The 15,039-nt window shown below is 34.6% G+C and overlaps 1 protein-coding gene across 4 annotated transcripts in view; it reads left to right on the top strand.

Annotated features, from left to right (window-relative positions):
• Positions 1–15,039, top strand: part of TTC33 (tetratricopeptide repeat domain 33) — a 43,527-nt gene that overhangs the window by 23,035 nt on the left and 5,453 nt on the right. For all 4 annotated transcript variants that reach the window (XM_085326371.1, XM_085326370.1, XM_085326368.1 and 1 more), the window contains exon 4: positions 8,959–9,090. In XM_085326371.1, coding sequence (XP_085182497.1) covers positions 8,959–9,090 — 132 coding nt within the window. The remainder of the gene's footprint in view (positions 1–8,958; positions 9,091–15,039) is intronic.

Here is a 15,039-nt window from a genome sequence, read left to right as displayed (position 1 = left end):
GGAAGCAACAAAACTTATTTTTCAGGCCTTTTGCTGAAGATACGACTGTTGCTTTTTGCTTGAATGTTACCATGTCTTCTCCTCTCACCTCTGAACTGAGAGATTGATTCCGTTAAATAATTGAATGATCATAAGCTGCTTCTGCTGCAGTAGTAGTAAGGGATAGTTTTGTTCTATAAAACTATAGAAGGTTTTGATTTTGTTTTGAAAATATTTTAGAGCTTTAACAGGTTTTTCTTCCTCAATTATTTTGGGAGAAATGTACTGATTTGTTGGATTGTCGTATCAATGTATGATATATGTATAATGGATCCAGTTAGATTGTGTTAGGAAAAATTTTGTGTGTGGGGGGGGGAGGCATAGAGTTGCTTTTTGAATTAATTGAAATGATTCATTAATTTTAATGATCTTGATAAAAATAATTACTGAATTTTATTACTTGAAACTACTGAATATTTCTGGTGAAATTCACTCAGGCTTTCTTTACATGGTCTTGGAAAGAAGGTGTTTCCCCTCCCCACCAGACTAGTTTTAGAAGCAAGCAGTGGTCTTATGTGAATGCAACAATTAATACAGACAAAGCAAAGCTCTCACGGTTGTCTATTTAATTACAATTATACTGCAATTAAATATATTCACAGTGGAAGGAATAGGAGAATAGGGAATTACTTGTTTACCAAGATCCATGCTACAGTGCAGTGATGTGTGTAAGCAAGAGCTTACTACAATATAATTCAATTGGTGCTCCAGCTGCAATACCTAATGTCTAGGTGTGATTACTTGATACCCCAGGCTCATCATTCAGCTTAACAATACAATTAGAAAATAATGAAAACCRAAAGATTCGAGGAATGCAGGGCTTTGCTTCCAACATACCTTTGCTGCTTTCCTGCAGAAGAGAGCACTGCTGGACAGTTGCACTCTCTCTTTGATTTCACTTTCTGATATTGCATAATAGTCATGTTCTCATTCAATGCAATAGAAGAAAGACTTACATACAGAACATAATACATTTAGAAAATTTCTTAAATCTTTTTTAAGAAAACCTGTATTTATGCTTTAAGGTGGCAGCATTTCTATTGTATGTACAAATAGCTTTTACAGATGATATTTGTGGTATGACTTATGCTTACTGGAAGCTGGTTAACATAACRCTGTGAAATTTGATACGTTTGTGCTTTTAAAGGGGCTAATGTGAGCTGTAAAAATCCATTTTTGCCAAAACGGGAATATGCAATTCTTTCCAAAAATACTGCGGTTGATACTCAAATGATACTGTTTTACAGTTGAGTATGTTGTTCCAATCCACCATACCCACTCAAATGCTAAAGCTGCAATTGTGTTGCTTTATGAGAAAGTCTTAGTAGCTCCAGATATTGGAAGAATCACCATACACTGATTCAGCCAGGGCTTGACCAGTATTGGCCCTGTGCAAGTCTGCCTGTCTGGTATGCAAGACATGTACTATAGAATGTGATTCATATTAAGAATATCTTAGCACTCTATGCAGAGATAGTATGGACTAATTTTCTTTCAGTGAGAAAAAGTCTCCCTGTAAAGTCATTTCTTCTAAGAATTAGCACTGGATGGAATGTTTTGCCTGAGCTTGAATATCTGTGTATCTTGTTAAGTTTATTAAGATATTTTATGTTAGATTACATAGCAGCTTCCGAGATCATCAATATTTGCTGCCAGCAGCAGAATAATATATTTTAAATACACTGTTGTTTAATATACAGCTCAAATAAATATGCTGTCTAATGACACTGTAGGAATCTGTAAATATTTATGGAAAGAACTTAAGGATACTTATTTTAACAGATGTTTCATTTTGTAGGACAAATGTCCTTCTGCATTTCTGAAGAGCGGAAATAGTGTTTAAAGTTCCCAATATTCAGTGATTGGTGCAGTAAGTGTGTTTCCAGAAAATCATATGGGAACTGTGGAATTGCTCAACTGCATCTTGATTCAAAACCCATAAAAGTTGATGAGTTTCTTTTCATTGCTGTCAACTACTCTTTGATCCATTGGCTCTGGTATGTGAAGAGGCTAGGGTGGACATAGGATGTTGTCCTTTGAATTTCAGTTTATATATTAGATATTGCTTTACCAACTTAAAATGTTTTATTGTTACAAGGATATTAAATGGCAAGTAGATGTTCATACAAGCAGTTTTTTTGTTTTTGTAAAAATTTGTTTGGAAAAGACCCACAACCTTAGTATGAATTTCAACGTAACTAGCATCGTCTATGTTCAAAATAGCATATGAAGATCACCTAGATTATGCAGTCTCTAAGATTGCTTGAAATTCATTGCACACTAAGTTTCTTAGATATTGATTGGATTATTTTATTGCTGTTTTGAATTACAAAGAGGTAGGATAAGTTTTGAAGGATTTGTATGAATTTGGGTCTTTGAACACAGGACCACCTGAGGTTCTTTTAGAGGGGATGGGGAATAAAGAGAGGTTAGGGGGGAGATCAAAGGGTTCATACTCACTATATTACTATATGCATGTTATAAACTCATATAGGCTGTTGGGATTTGGGGACTCTGCTATGCTACATCACTCCTGAGAATTTACCGGGTTATTGTTGGTTATCAAGTGACATTTGTCCCACAAAGATCTCAGATACCACTTAGTTGCATAAGGTGTTTGAGAATTTGTTATCTCTGCTATTCTTTTGGGGTCCTGAAATTGCATAATAATTTAGCATTGATGGACCCGACGTGAATATTCCCATATTTGAGTTTCAGGAATACTACCTCACATGTAGATTGTTTGCTGTCCATTGAATTTGGTCTTAAAAGAAATCAGGTTAAAAAGTAAAGTAAATACAAAATAACTTACCCACAGGAATCCCAAAGTGCACTGTACAATTATATATATAAAATAGCTTTTGTGTGTGTGTATATATATATATATATATGTACACATGCATATATGCATGTGCGCATGCATATGTATGTATATATAGTGTGTGTGTGTAAAAACACACTCCAAATGAAARCAGTAAGCAATCAGGATGATCTGCACTAGATAAGCTTTTTGGGTGTGGTGTTTGTCTCTTGCTGTCTGAGGATCTGGTTTCTGTGCAACTCTGCATTCTCGATTTGTATTCATGGAGCAGGATTTCAGATGCATATCTCTTTTATAGCTCAAACCTGTCATGTTCAGATTGAAACTATCCTGTCTCCCCTGTTCTTAAGGATTTCTTAAACCTGAATGCAATAAAGAAATAATTTCAGTTCCTGCTCATCCGTCTTTCTTCTTGAGAAATTATAAGGTTCTTAAGACTTGACTAGATTCATAATCCTTAGTTTGGATTATAACAAATCAGCTAATAATTGCTGATTTATATCTAGTTGATATAAACATGTGTTTCATTACATTGACATTACTGGCAATCATTTGAAACCAGACATGCTGGTAAAAGATCAGTTTGTGGTGGTGAGTTGGAGAGTGACTACTCCCAAGCTGTTTGAGGGATGGTATAACAATATAAAGGAAGAGAACAGGGATTTGTGTGTATTTTCCACACCACCCCCCACCATGCCCTAGGCCCACTGGAATCTATTTGCTGGAACAGACCTTTGGCTTATATATGACTCCACCTCAGTCAATGAATTTCATGCAGTTATGAATCAGCATGGACTGAATTTATTGTACTCTTCGAGAGGCCATCTAAACTTCTATTTTCACATGATAGGCTGTGAAACTCTGCCAGCAAGAAGTATTGAAGTCAATTTATTGAAAAAAAGGATTGTACATTTCTGCAGAAAGCAAAAATATCTAGAGTGTAAAAAGTTGAAACAAGCCTTATTTCTGAGCAAAATCAACATCATGTTGCAGTGCCACTGCACCTATTTAGAGTTAAAATTCAGTGAGAGAGTTGGAGCAGAACATCTGCCTACTGTTTTGTTTTTGTACTAACCTTGAACAGTGTTTGATACTCTTTGTGGGACTAGGTGAACTGTAGGTTATTCAGTGTAGGAACTGCTCAGTTCTTCTTGGAATCTTAGTCAAAATTGTAGCTGTATGTATTATATTGACTATGTGTGCCTGTGTTCAAATACTCTTGTTTTATAATATTTGGGACTAACCAGTTTATAATTCGCTGGAATTACGTAAAGTTAAAATAATATCTCAACTGCTTAAGCTAGAAAACTAACAAATATTTTATTATTTTATATTAATCCAGTATGTTTCATCTGCAAGAACCTCGCTGCCTAGTGAGGTTACGGAAAAGACGGACCCTTCCCAGAGGTGTGCCTGAAAGGACAAAAGGCACTGCTCACCAGTTGCAGCAAGAGAAATTCCAATTTGATAATAGGAGGGGGGAAAATACTTCTCAGTGAAAGTGGTTAAACGTTGAATTGGTTTCTGAGGGAAGACTAGGGATTTTTAAAGGTATCTGTATATAGTGATTCAGCTTGAAAACTGTGAACTCATCTAAAGTAAGGACTTGCTCAGCTGTGGAACAGTTCCAAAATGCTGTGGGTAGGACATAACAGGTCATAGTACTGCCTGGTGTTTTACTTGGTCAGTGTCCTGATGACAGTTGCTGTTCAATCGATTTTTGCCACTGAGTTCTAATTCTTCTCATCTGTTCCCCCTTTTATGATTTATTAAAGCTATATCTATTAAACCATCAGTCACTGTAGTGATAGAAACGTTCTTTGTTTTTAATGCATGTGATAATGGTAACTATGTTAGAATAATACAGCTTTTCAGAAACCACCTGCTGAACATCTTTATAAGATATGTTAGAAATGATTAGAGGGAAATGTGTGTGCGAAAGGGTCATGAGAGGCTTAATTTTCTGCTTTATTTTAGAAGTTTTATTTTTATACTTGTTTAAAAATTATTTTCTAATGAAGTATTTCTACTGTAATTGGGAAATAAATGAAATATATAATGAAGTTACTTAACTGAAACTTCAGTGCCATTCTGCTAATGAAATTTGCAAAAGTGCTAATACTTATGAAAAAATAATTTATTAAGAGGGTAGCAGAAAAGGAAAATAACCTTAGAATGTCAGCTCTTAGATATTCTTAAGCAAACACAGCCTAATTCTGGCAAAATGGACTTTCCCATCGTCGTTTGTTTCAAAGACCTATTTTGCTGATAGGATTATGTCTTTATGAAGGTTTTCCAAACATAGTTAAGGCAAGTAAAAGCATGAAATCTTCATACTTCCAAATGATACGATTATATTGGTGCATTATTCCGAATATATGGCAATCTAAAGACTCTAAGCTGATGCTTAAACAGTGGAGAAGAGGGATTTAGTAGGAGGTTTCATATATGCATCCTCTATGAAGCATCACGTTTGGTGATTAAAAAATATCCTACTGAACTTTTTACTTTAAAAAGTAGACAGTCATTTAAAAAGAAATGCTAAGCCTGACCGGTCTGATTTAATCTAAGGTTTTGTGATTTTTTTTTTTAATATAACGTTTCCTTACTCCTATTTTCACTAGTAACCTGACATTTTGCCAGAAGTAACTAGCAGAGGATGACTACTATTCCTAGCTCTTCTATCAGAAAAAAGAAAATTGAAATCAATCAATTGTAACTTGAACCAAAATATTACTGATTAATTAATGTAATTGCACATGCTTTTGGATTGATGGTGATGATGGTTTGTGATTTGGACTTAATTGTGCTATAATCCAAAAAGGTTTTTAAATGAGTCAGGAGTTTTGTTTTATTAAGCATGGTAGAGCTTCTAAGAAAAAAATCTCTCAAACAGAAGAGTGTATAGTTTACTCTTTTGAAAGAAACTCAGCTATATGAAAGAAAACAACATCCTTATTTGGAAGGGAGCGTGTGTGTGTGTAGGGAGTCATTCATTCCATTTCCCCTATTTTATTCAGAATAATTGTTACATTCATTTCTTTTTTTAGTTAAAAGTGTTTACACTTGGACATTTACTGCAGTAATTGTTTTGAAATAATGAGAAGATGTAAATAAGAAAAAGTAAGAATAATAGCAAGCATTCAAATAAGATAGAAATTGCTGCTGGTTGGCAGTCATCTTAATCACAGATCTGAATAAGAAGATAATATTTCTCACACCAAGTGAAACCAAGTTTCATATCAAGCTCAAACACTTCAGGTGTATGGATTGAAATGGAGGAAGGTCTGAGGGCATCTTTGTGAGAAGCAGAAAAGTGGACCATCRTACTGATGCCATGGAATAGCAAATAAAATAAGAGCTTCTTAAAATAACTGAAAAGAGATAAATAGAAGGAACCAAGTAGTCCAGAGCCTTGAAATGAGAAGATAAAATCAAGTTGTGGATGTTTCCACAGTGGAAGTAGGAGCAAGACATGGGTTGTTTTTTTGGTTTTTTTTTGTTTTTTTTATGATATGATATGCAGGAATCAAGGAAACCAACAATAAAGAGAACATAATCAGGATAGAACATACAGGAGTTGTGCATACAGCAAAAGACCTAGGTCTATGTATATAATGTAAGAGATAAGTATGAACTAGATTCATGGGAAGGAAGAGAGAATTAAAAATTATACTTGGTCCAGAAGTGTCAGGAGACTAGTGGTAATGTCATTTGGTATAGTACTTAAGTATGTATAATGCTAAAGTGTATCTTGGGCATGAAATGCTGTAGATGGAGTTAAAAGTATAATTGTTTTTTTTTTTYTCTCTTAAATTGATATGTTTAGCTAGTGAATAATTGAGAAATCCGTCTTGATGAAGATCACTAGTATAATTCTTGTGGTCTACTGCCTTGTTACTTCTTTTTGAACAGACCCTGGGTTATGAGCACATAAACAGTGATAAGTATCCTGTAGACTCATCATATTCAGGAAATGGAGTCTACAAAAATATGTGTGATCATGGGATTGATGTGTGTAAAGGAAGATATTGACATGCCTGCTTATTGAGCTGCGTACGTGACAAGCMTGTTATATGACAAAGGAGATTATAGCATATACAGCCTTGAAGTTGATGTTATAGTTTAGTTGCACAGTGATTACCACTGTGACCTGGAGAAGTACTCTGTCTAAATTAGTACGCACAGCTGTCATAAGTGAATCAAATTGGAATAATTCACCTGTCCTATTGAAGTTACAGTTCTGTAAACAATAAAGTGAAATGCCATTGAAAACTAAAAAAGATGTTGTAAATACTTACGTAGGTGTTTTGCTATTGTATTGCACTGGAAAACATTGGTAGAAGAGAGTGAATGCTCTGAAACCCGTAAAAATGTTAAAGTGAGTAGGTACTTGGATGGTTTTCTCATATGAGAACAAGCTTGTGAAGAAATGAATGTAAAAAACATTTGATAGGTGAAGATCATGTTGTTGTGGAAGGATGTACACCTATCCACTAGTAATGGTTTTATAGTTCAATCCATAGATTTACTGCAGATGAAGCTGCACACAGAAATGTAGTTAAACTTCAGGTTTTGAAAAAATACATAGTATTCTTTGCAGACTTTACTCAAAAAACATAATTGAGAAGTACTGTTAAAAAAAAAAAAAAAAAAAAAAGGAGGATAAAGTAAACATTGCCAAAGTTCATGCTGAGTTAGATTTTACAGAGGAAAAGAAAGCAAACAGCTGTATTCTTTGTGTGAGTAAAAAAAAAAAAAGGAGGAAAAATGGCATGCCATACAGCTATTTTAGGTCTTTTTTTAGCAGCTTTCCAAATTCCACTGTACAGCCTATCAAATGGAATTAGAGAGAGACCTAAATGACTAGCCTCTAGAAAAATTTAGTCATTAAAACCCTATGAGTATGGATCTAAAGTACTTATTGGAATTCTCATACAGGGTTAATTTCTGCAGTAAAGCTATCTAATTATTTTACTGTACTTATCCCAGCGCTGTGCAAGTATTTTGCAACAGTATTTGGATCTTYCTCCTCTCAACACTCATATTTGTATGTTTAATATATTGTAGAACAGTAGGGTTAAGCAAATGCCTCTTACACTTCAGCAGTTGTCCTAATCTGCTCTGAGTGTGCATCGTGATTTCAGGTCAGTTGAGAAGAAAGTGGTTTCCCACATATGAGTCTTACTCCTGTGGCTGACATTTTCATCATACAATTGGAATGCAGTTGTCATTTGTTTCTTAGACGGGTATCTATCACCATAGCATGTGGGTGTCTGAAATCATGATCTCAGAGTGATGCAGGTCTTCAGGTAATGTGCCAATTTCATGGAGGTTTTGGAGAAATAGGACAAACTTTGAGTTGTATTATGTGTCTTTATGATTTATAGGCTCAGTTGTGGGGATCCAGTGTGAGGTATAGAATGGTAACTGACTTCTGCTAACTTGTACTGCTGAATAAAAGATTTCCACATTTGGAAACCACTTATGAAATCAGCTACATAAATATATATATATATATATATATTTAAATATGTATTTAAAGTCTAAGTAAAGCATTCTGCAATAGCAAAGCCTGCTTTCCAGATATAGCAGTCATTAAGAGTTATTTCCATGCTGAATTACAAGGGTTGTTTCCATTATTATATCTTGCCCACTTTGTGTTTGGTAGATACTGGTCTTCTAGGTTTTATATTTTTTTGTTTTTAATAGGAATTATTTGAAAAAATACTTCTTTATTGTATGTGATTCTTAATGTGTCTGTCTTTCTGTATTATCCAGTAATTCTGTTACTCATAGAATGTGAGATTTGGAGGGAGGGAGGGAGAGGGAYGCTTTCAGAAGCAATTCGTCTCCAAGAGTTGCCAAAATAAGTTAGATGTATCTAACTTTAGCATAGCTGTTTCTCTCTATGGACTGTGGAGTAAGTCTAGGTGACTATCTTAGACTAGACAACTAAATTTTAAACRACTAAAAGCTGGGTGAAATGAATCTGGTTCTTAGTTACTGAAACTATAGTGGTTGCCTGGGTAATCCTGGAAAGCTTGATTCTGTTTTCAACTCTGGTTATTCCTTTTATATTTATTTCTTTGTCATAGGTCCTGATGTCTTTGCATGAGATGTTCCCAGCAGTGCATGCAGCAGAAATGGCTGTCCAGAGAAATCCGCGTTCCTGGGATGCCTGGCAGACTTTGGGACGTGCCCAGCTTGGATTAGGAGAAATAGCACTGGTAGGAAAAGGATGGTCTAAATTTATAAACTAAAATTGTAAACCACACCCTCTTAATTGTGAGAAAATAAAAGTATAGAAATATTGAAGAGTAGCTTAATATCCTTATATAGCTTAAGTATAGGCAAGGAAGAAGGTTCTTGTTGTTTATCTCCCATATTCCCTATATTTTGTTTCTCACAAATCCTTTCTGTGTGGTTTTGTTGTGGTGCATCTTCTCTCTAACTGCAACTCTATGCTGTGGCACCATCTCTGCCACACGGCGTGATGCACAAGGAGACCCTTCCCCCATCCAGGGTCTAAACAACGGTGAATAATGTAATGTAAATAGTGTAAGTATATATATTTGTTTTTTGGTAGTTAGTATGGAAATTGTGAAACTTTTCAATTAAGACATGTATGCCAAGTCCATTAGAAAAATAACTCATTATGAGCTCTCAAATAATAAGATATTTTTTCACCTCTGATATAAGTAGCTGTGGGCAGTTCTGATACAAATAAATAATTTTGTTATTAATTTAGATTATTTTTGGAAAGTTACAATGTTTGGACTGAAAATTTTCAAGAAAATGCTTTTCCTTAGACTAAGATCATGCGAAAACAATTTCTTTTAAAAATATAATATTAAGTATTGAAAAAACAAAGCATGAGAATAACATCAGACAAAAGCTGTATTGTGTTGCAGATGTGCAGTGAACTACTTTATGTTGTTTTGGTATCATAGTATGAAATATTTAATATAAATCCATACATAGCTGGATCATGTCATGTTAAATAACTGGTAATATTCCATAGCTTTTGCCATGTAGATTGTCAGAATTGTCTTGTCTACAATCTATAAATCACTTCTAAAATTAAGTGCCTGAAATTGCCTTTGTAAATTGTGTCTGAGATTTTAAATGCATTAGTCTAAGGAGATTCAAAGCTATATTTGCTGCAAAAATCACAGATCACTGATGCTGTTTATCGTATGATAAATGCTACAGTTACTGTAATGAAAATTAGACATACTGATTTATCCTTATCAGTTAGTATAAGTTATACCACCAGGCCTGCTCACCAGGTCATTTAAACTGTCTATTTTAGTAAGTCACATCACACCAGTGGGAGTGGATATCTGGGTTTAATAGCACTGGGCACCCTATGTCCACATTATATGCATTTTGCTTTACTTCAGACTAGCTATATTCCTTGGAGCACTTCAGGTGCTCTCTTGGCATGTGTTGCTGAGTTGAATTGGAAAGGAATACAGTTTGTTCTCTGAGACTCTTCTACAATGTGCAAAACAAAGCAGGTTAAGTGGAAGCAGTTGAAGATTTGCATCAAAACACATTCTTCATCTGAAACAAAATAATACTACAGGTACACCTGCAGTTAAGTTATATTGATCTTGTAATTCACTCTTATCCCTGGAGAGTGAGTTACCACAAGGTAGGTTGCCCTCTGAATGTTTGTATGTCTCAGCTGTCTGAGCAGGGTACCTACAAAGAGTAAGCTCCTGTCTAACTCCAGTGCTTTAAGAGTAGATGTTTCTTCTACTTTGTCTTCCTGTGTGTTTAGGGCATACTGAACTCTCTTTTGAAGAAGGTGTCTTCATCTGCAAATAAAAGCTTTGGGAGTTATTCTAAACAGAAGATAACGTTCACTCTTTTTTTTGAACCCAGTGAGTGTTGGGCAATCTTAATATTAAAACTAGAGGAGTCTTGAAAGATTGAACGATTTTATAGCCATTGAAATTCTTGACCAAGTGTTTAAGTCGTTATTAAACTCTTCACACTAGCTTCTTATTACTATGGTTTTGTAGTTTTTCCATTGTATTACAATTTTTACAAAGTAAAGTTAATAAAGTATAAATATCAAATTTTTTTTACTAATTTTTGAGATTTGGGGATTACCACTTTTCTCAAGAGCAACTTCTTTATTYCTTTATTTCAGTTCCTCTATCTCTTCCTTTGTTACTCGCAACCTGCTAAATGATCTGTTGTAATTTTCTACTACTTCACAGTGAACAATGACTTTTCTTAGTAAAAATTGACTGTATTTTCATTTTAAGCTTCCTCTGCCCAAAATTACAGATTCCAAAAAAATCCAATCTATGTTAGATATGGTATGTAACACATCGTTCTATTGCCAAAGAGAGATTTCTCTTGTTCTGTTTTTGTCAAACTTGTGACAGAAACGGAGTGAGCTATGTTAGCCCCTTTAAGTTTTGGAAAAGCTGTTTGCTTTTTCTGAATTGAGTAAATAAGGCAAGTCAACTGTGGTGCTTAAATAAAAACAGGATTTTTTGCTTTTCTGTGTATTTGATAAGAGGTGATAATTCCTTAAAATGCTAGAAGTCGGTCTGTAGGAGTGCACCTGAGGAAACTATGCAAAGTGAATGTGTGAGGTGAATTCTAGAAATGCATAGTCAGGCTTGCAGTATTTCTCCCGTTTCACTGTAAACGTTTGTTTTTTTGCAAATAAGTTTTTTATTTTATGTACAAATAAGTTTTAAGCAGTAACAATTTACAATTTCAGATTGTTATATTTGTTAGAACAGTTCTTTCTGAGAGATAAACAGTGAGCTCCACGCTTTCACAAAAAAACAAAAAAGCTTTAAAAAAATTCTACTAATTGAAGGTTATGGAGTTCACCCTACTGTGGGCTGGGGTCTTAGTGTAAGATCTGTAACATTGCAGATTACAAAGTTAGCTCCATAGATGCATAAATATGAACCAACTATGCATACTTTGTTATTTTGAAAAATGTAGTTTGCTATATTAAGTAGTTAGTCATTAATTTTAATGTGTTGTAGGTGTGGTATTGAATTTGTAAAAGAACCAAGTTTTAAGAATGTGGATCCTTAAATCAGCCCTTTGCTTTTATTTCAAAGAAATAGAGCTTCAGATCTTTTATGTAAAGGTGGAAATTATGTACTAGCAAAGAGAAGAATTACTGCATTTTTATTTGAATCCATGTATCAGCTATTAGCCACAGATATGGACTGATAAACAAAATTGTGACAGAAAATTACTGTGTGATATTTCATATATTACTGTTATAAACATCTAAAGAGTTCTGGATTCAAGAGGATTTTCGAAATGAAAATAAGTGTATAGAAACACAAAGATTTGTTAAGCAAGAGGAATGTTAAAACATCGCATGGCATTTTATAGCCTTTAACTTCATAGTGGATAGTTTTCTATTGAAAAGCAGTCAAATCTTTGCTTCTGATTGTATTCCTTCAGAATTTAGGGGATAACTGCATTTCTTTTTCTAGAGCTATATGAGATTAAAATATTTAAGTACACTGTTGTGATAATCTTCCTTCTAAGGACATCACTATGTATGAGTTATAGTCAGTTATTTGAGTACAATGATGAAATATTTATTATTATGTTAACAAAGTACTTACATAATTGAAAATAGAGAGATGATTCAATTTTTAAAATATCTATTTGTTTTATAGTTTTGGCCTCAAATGTTTTTATTATTCAGTTTATTGTTATTGTTTCACACTAAATGGTACTGCTTTCCTTATCAGGACTTTATAAATGATGTTTTTAAAAACAGAAAAACYCTGAACGTGTCAAATAATCCTACTTAGTAATACTAGATTTCCCAGAGGTCCCATATCAGTCCTGCAGTCCTCAGCAACTCCAGTGTATTTTTTTTAACTACTTTTGGAAATCATGGATGTATTTTGATAGCCTACTTAATATTTTGTGTGAAACTACCTTTTACTCAGAACTATCTGATTTTTATTTTCAGCAAACAAATAAGTGCAAGCAGAATTCCAAAAGTTTAAATGGTCTTACATATTCAGTTCTAGCAGAGCTAGTAGAGATTAGCTTGAGAGATTAGCTCACACCTGTTATTTATTCTTTCAATTGCTTAGAACTTTTGAGTTTTTAACCACGCAGATGAAATCTATCTGCTAAGTATCTAGACTTTGTAAGTGTTAGCTAAATTAGATTCAGTGTTCATGACACACAGTGATGGAGGAGGGCTTTTTACCATTACTTTTAAAATGCTTGTAATAATTCAGTGGTGTATTTTTGTAATGGGGAAGTAAATATCTTTCCTCCTCGTGGATGTTTACTGGCTTAGGAATTGAGAGCACGTATATTGTTTCAGGCTTTGTTTTGCTAGGCTAAGTATGTMAAGTTCTACGATGTGATAGATCTTCTGTTCCCTTGATCGAAGTGGATTGTGTTTATGCGTGTAGTAGAGCATGGTGTATCGTTCTTCAAAGCTGAGCCAGCCTACAGCGGTTACTTCGGCAGAGCGTACGGCAGTGCCTTGCGGAGATGCTCGCTGAAGTATAAAGGCAGACAGGCAGTATAAACACTGTGGTGAAATAAAGATCCAAGAAGGAATAATTTAGTGCAACAGGAGACCTGGGAAATGGGAGTACATCACTGGAGCAAAAGAGAGTAGAAAGTAGGCAAAAACTTCCATACTTTGTCAAAAGAAGAGAAAGAAGGAAATTACAAGATTACRGAAAATGCAACTTGAAGAGAAACTTAAAGTGGAGCCAGTGGCTGACAGGTGAAGTCCCTGAAGCTCTAATACGTATTGAGATATATGTCCAGGGCTGAGGATGCTGAGGAGAATGTTTCTGTTGGTTATCACCAGCCACTTTGCCTGCTGTCATCTCATGCCTCCGGGTTGAGACAAGCCAGACCCATGTCCTCTGGCCTCTTGTGTCGGCAGTCGCACACTGCGATGAGGGGAAGGGGGAGGATGTGTGCAGAGTCTCTCGGGGGATGATGCATCCTAATCCAGTCAGTGTAAATTCTCTGCGGTGGAAAGTGTTCAGCATAGGAGAATTAAGCTACCATCATCTCACAGACTTTTACCAAATGTATGGGAATAAGGATTTTATTTACAGATTTATGACTTGACCAAATTCCARTAGGTTTAATAGAAAAATCTCATCTCTCACATCTGGAAAATGTCCTACTGAATTTTTCCGAAGTATGAAAAGACCAATGCTTTAGAATAAACTTAGGGACTGCAGACAGTAAGAGTCRCTTCGTTCTTGAAGATGAAAGAATTTATTTTTGTTGAAAAAGACTTTTTCAATTGGGTGTTTTTTGTTTTTGAAGAGGGGGAAACAATCTTAATGGAAATCTTGTATAGAAAAATTTAGCCTGTTTAAGTAGGCAAATAAGCATAGCTGCCTTTCAGGCTAAACTACAGAAGCTCTTAAACTAGAGTGAGACTGTCTGAAAGAATTGGATTTTTTTTTTTTTTAGTTTAAAGAAGAGATGTAATGAGGAACTTGGCCAGTGTCTTTAAGCATATTAAAGATTTCTGCAAAAATTAATGGGTTATTCATATTCACTGAGAGTAGTACAAGAAGTAACAGGCTTGAATTCCAGTAAAAAATGTTGGATATTAGGAAAAAAAGGACTGTTAAATGTAAGAACTGTTAAACATAATTAACTATAGGTGTATGTAAATCTCCATTGCTGGGCATCCTTTAAAACAGGTCAGATAGACAGCTATCGGATATAACATGAAGGCCTAATATAAGCCTTAGGGCAGATGTGAACTACATAACCTCTTAAGATTGCTTGCTAACCTTTTTTAGGAGTACAGCTCACTGTATGGTGACAATTGCTAGCTCTGTGTRTAATAATACATGTTATAAACAGTAGTCTGATCAAAACTGACCTTTACTTTAAAGACCGCAAATCAACAGAAGAAATCCTGATCATGAGACAAATGGAWGATGATGATTGTTTTCTATAGAATACTGTATAATGAGGTGAAATGTAAAATATTTTGAATATAAGAAGCCTTCAAATATTGTAACTCAGCAAGCAAGAATGTATTGCAGTGAATTTTGTAGTGGATTTTTGTGGTACTTTTCCCTGTAGATGTGAAAGCAAAAGCATGAGTGTACACTGTTTTTAAATCTCGCAGTCCTTAGATATAGAGTCTCTGGGACAACAGTTGC

The sequence above is a fragment of the Rhea americana genome, unplaced genomic scaffold, assembly GCF_003343005.1.
Source record: "Rhea americana isolate MKP2758 unplaced genomic scaffold, rheAme1 scaffold_13, whole genome shotgun sequence".
Classification (NCBI taxonomy): Eukaryota; Metazoa; Chordata; class Aves; order Rheiformes; family Rheidae; genus Rhea; species Rhea americana.
This window is presented reverse-complemented; position numbering and strand designations above follow the sequence as displayed.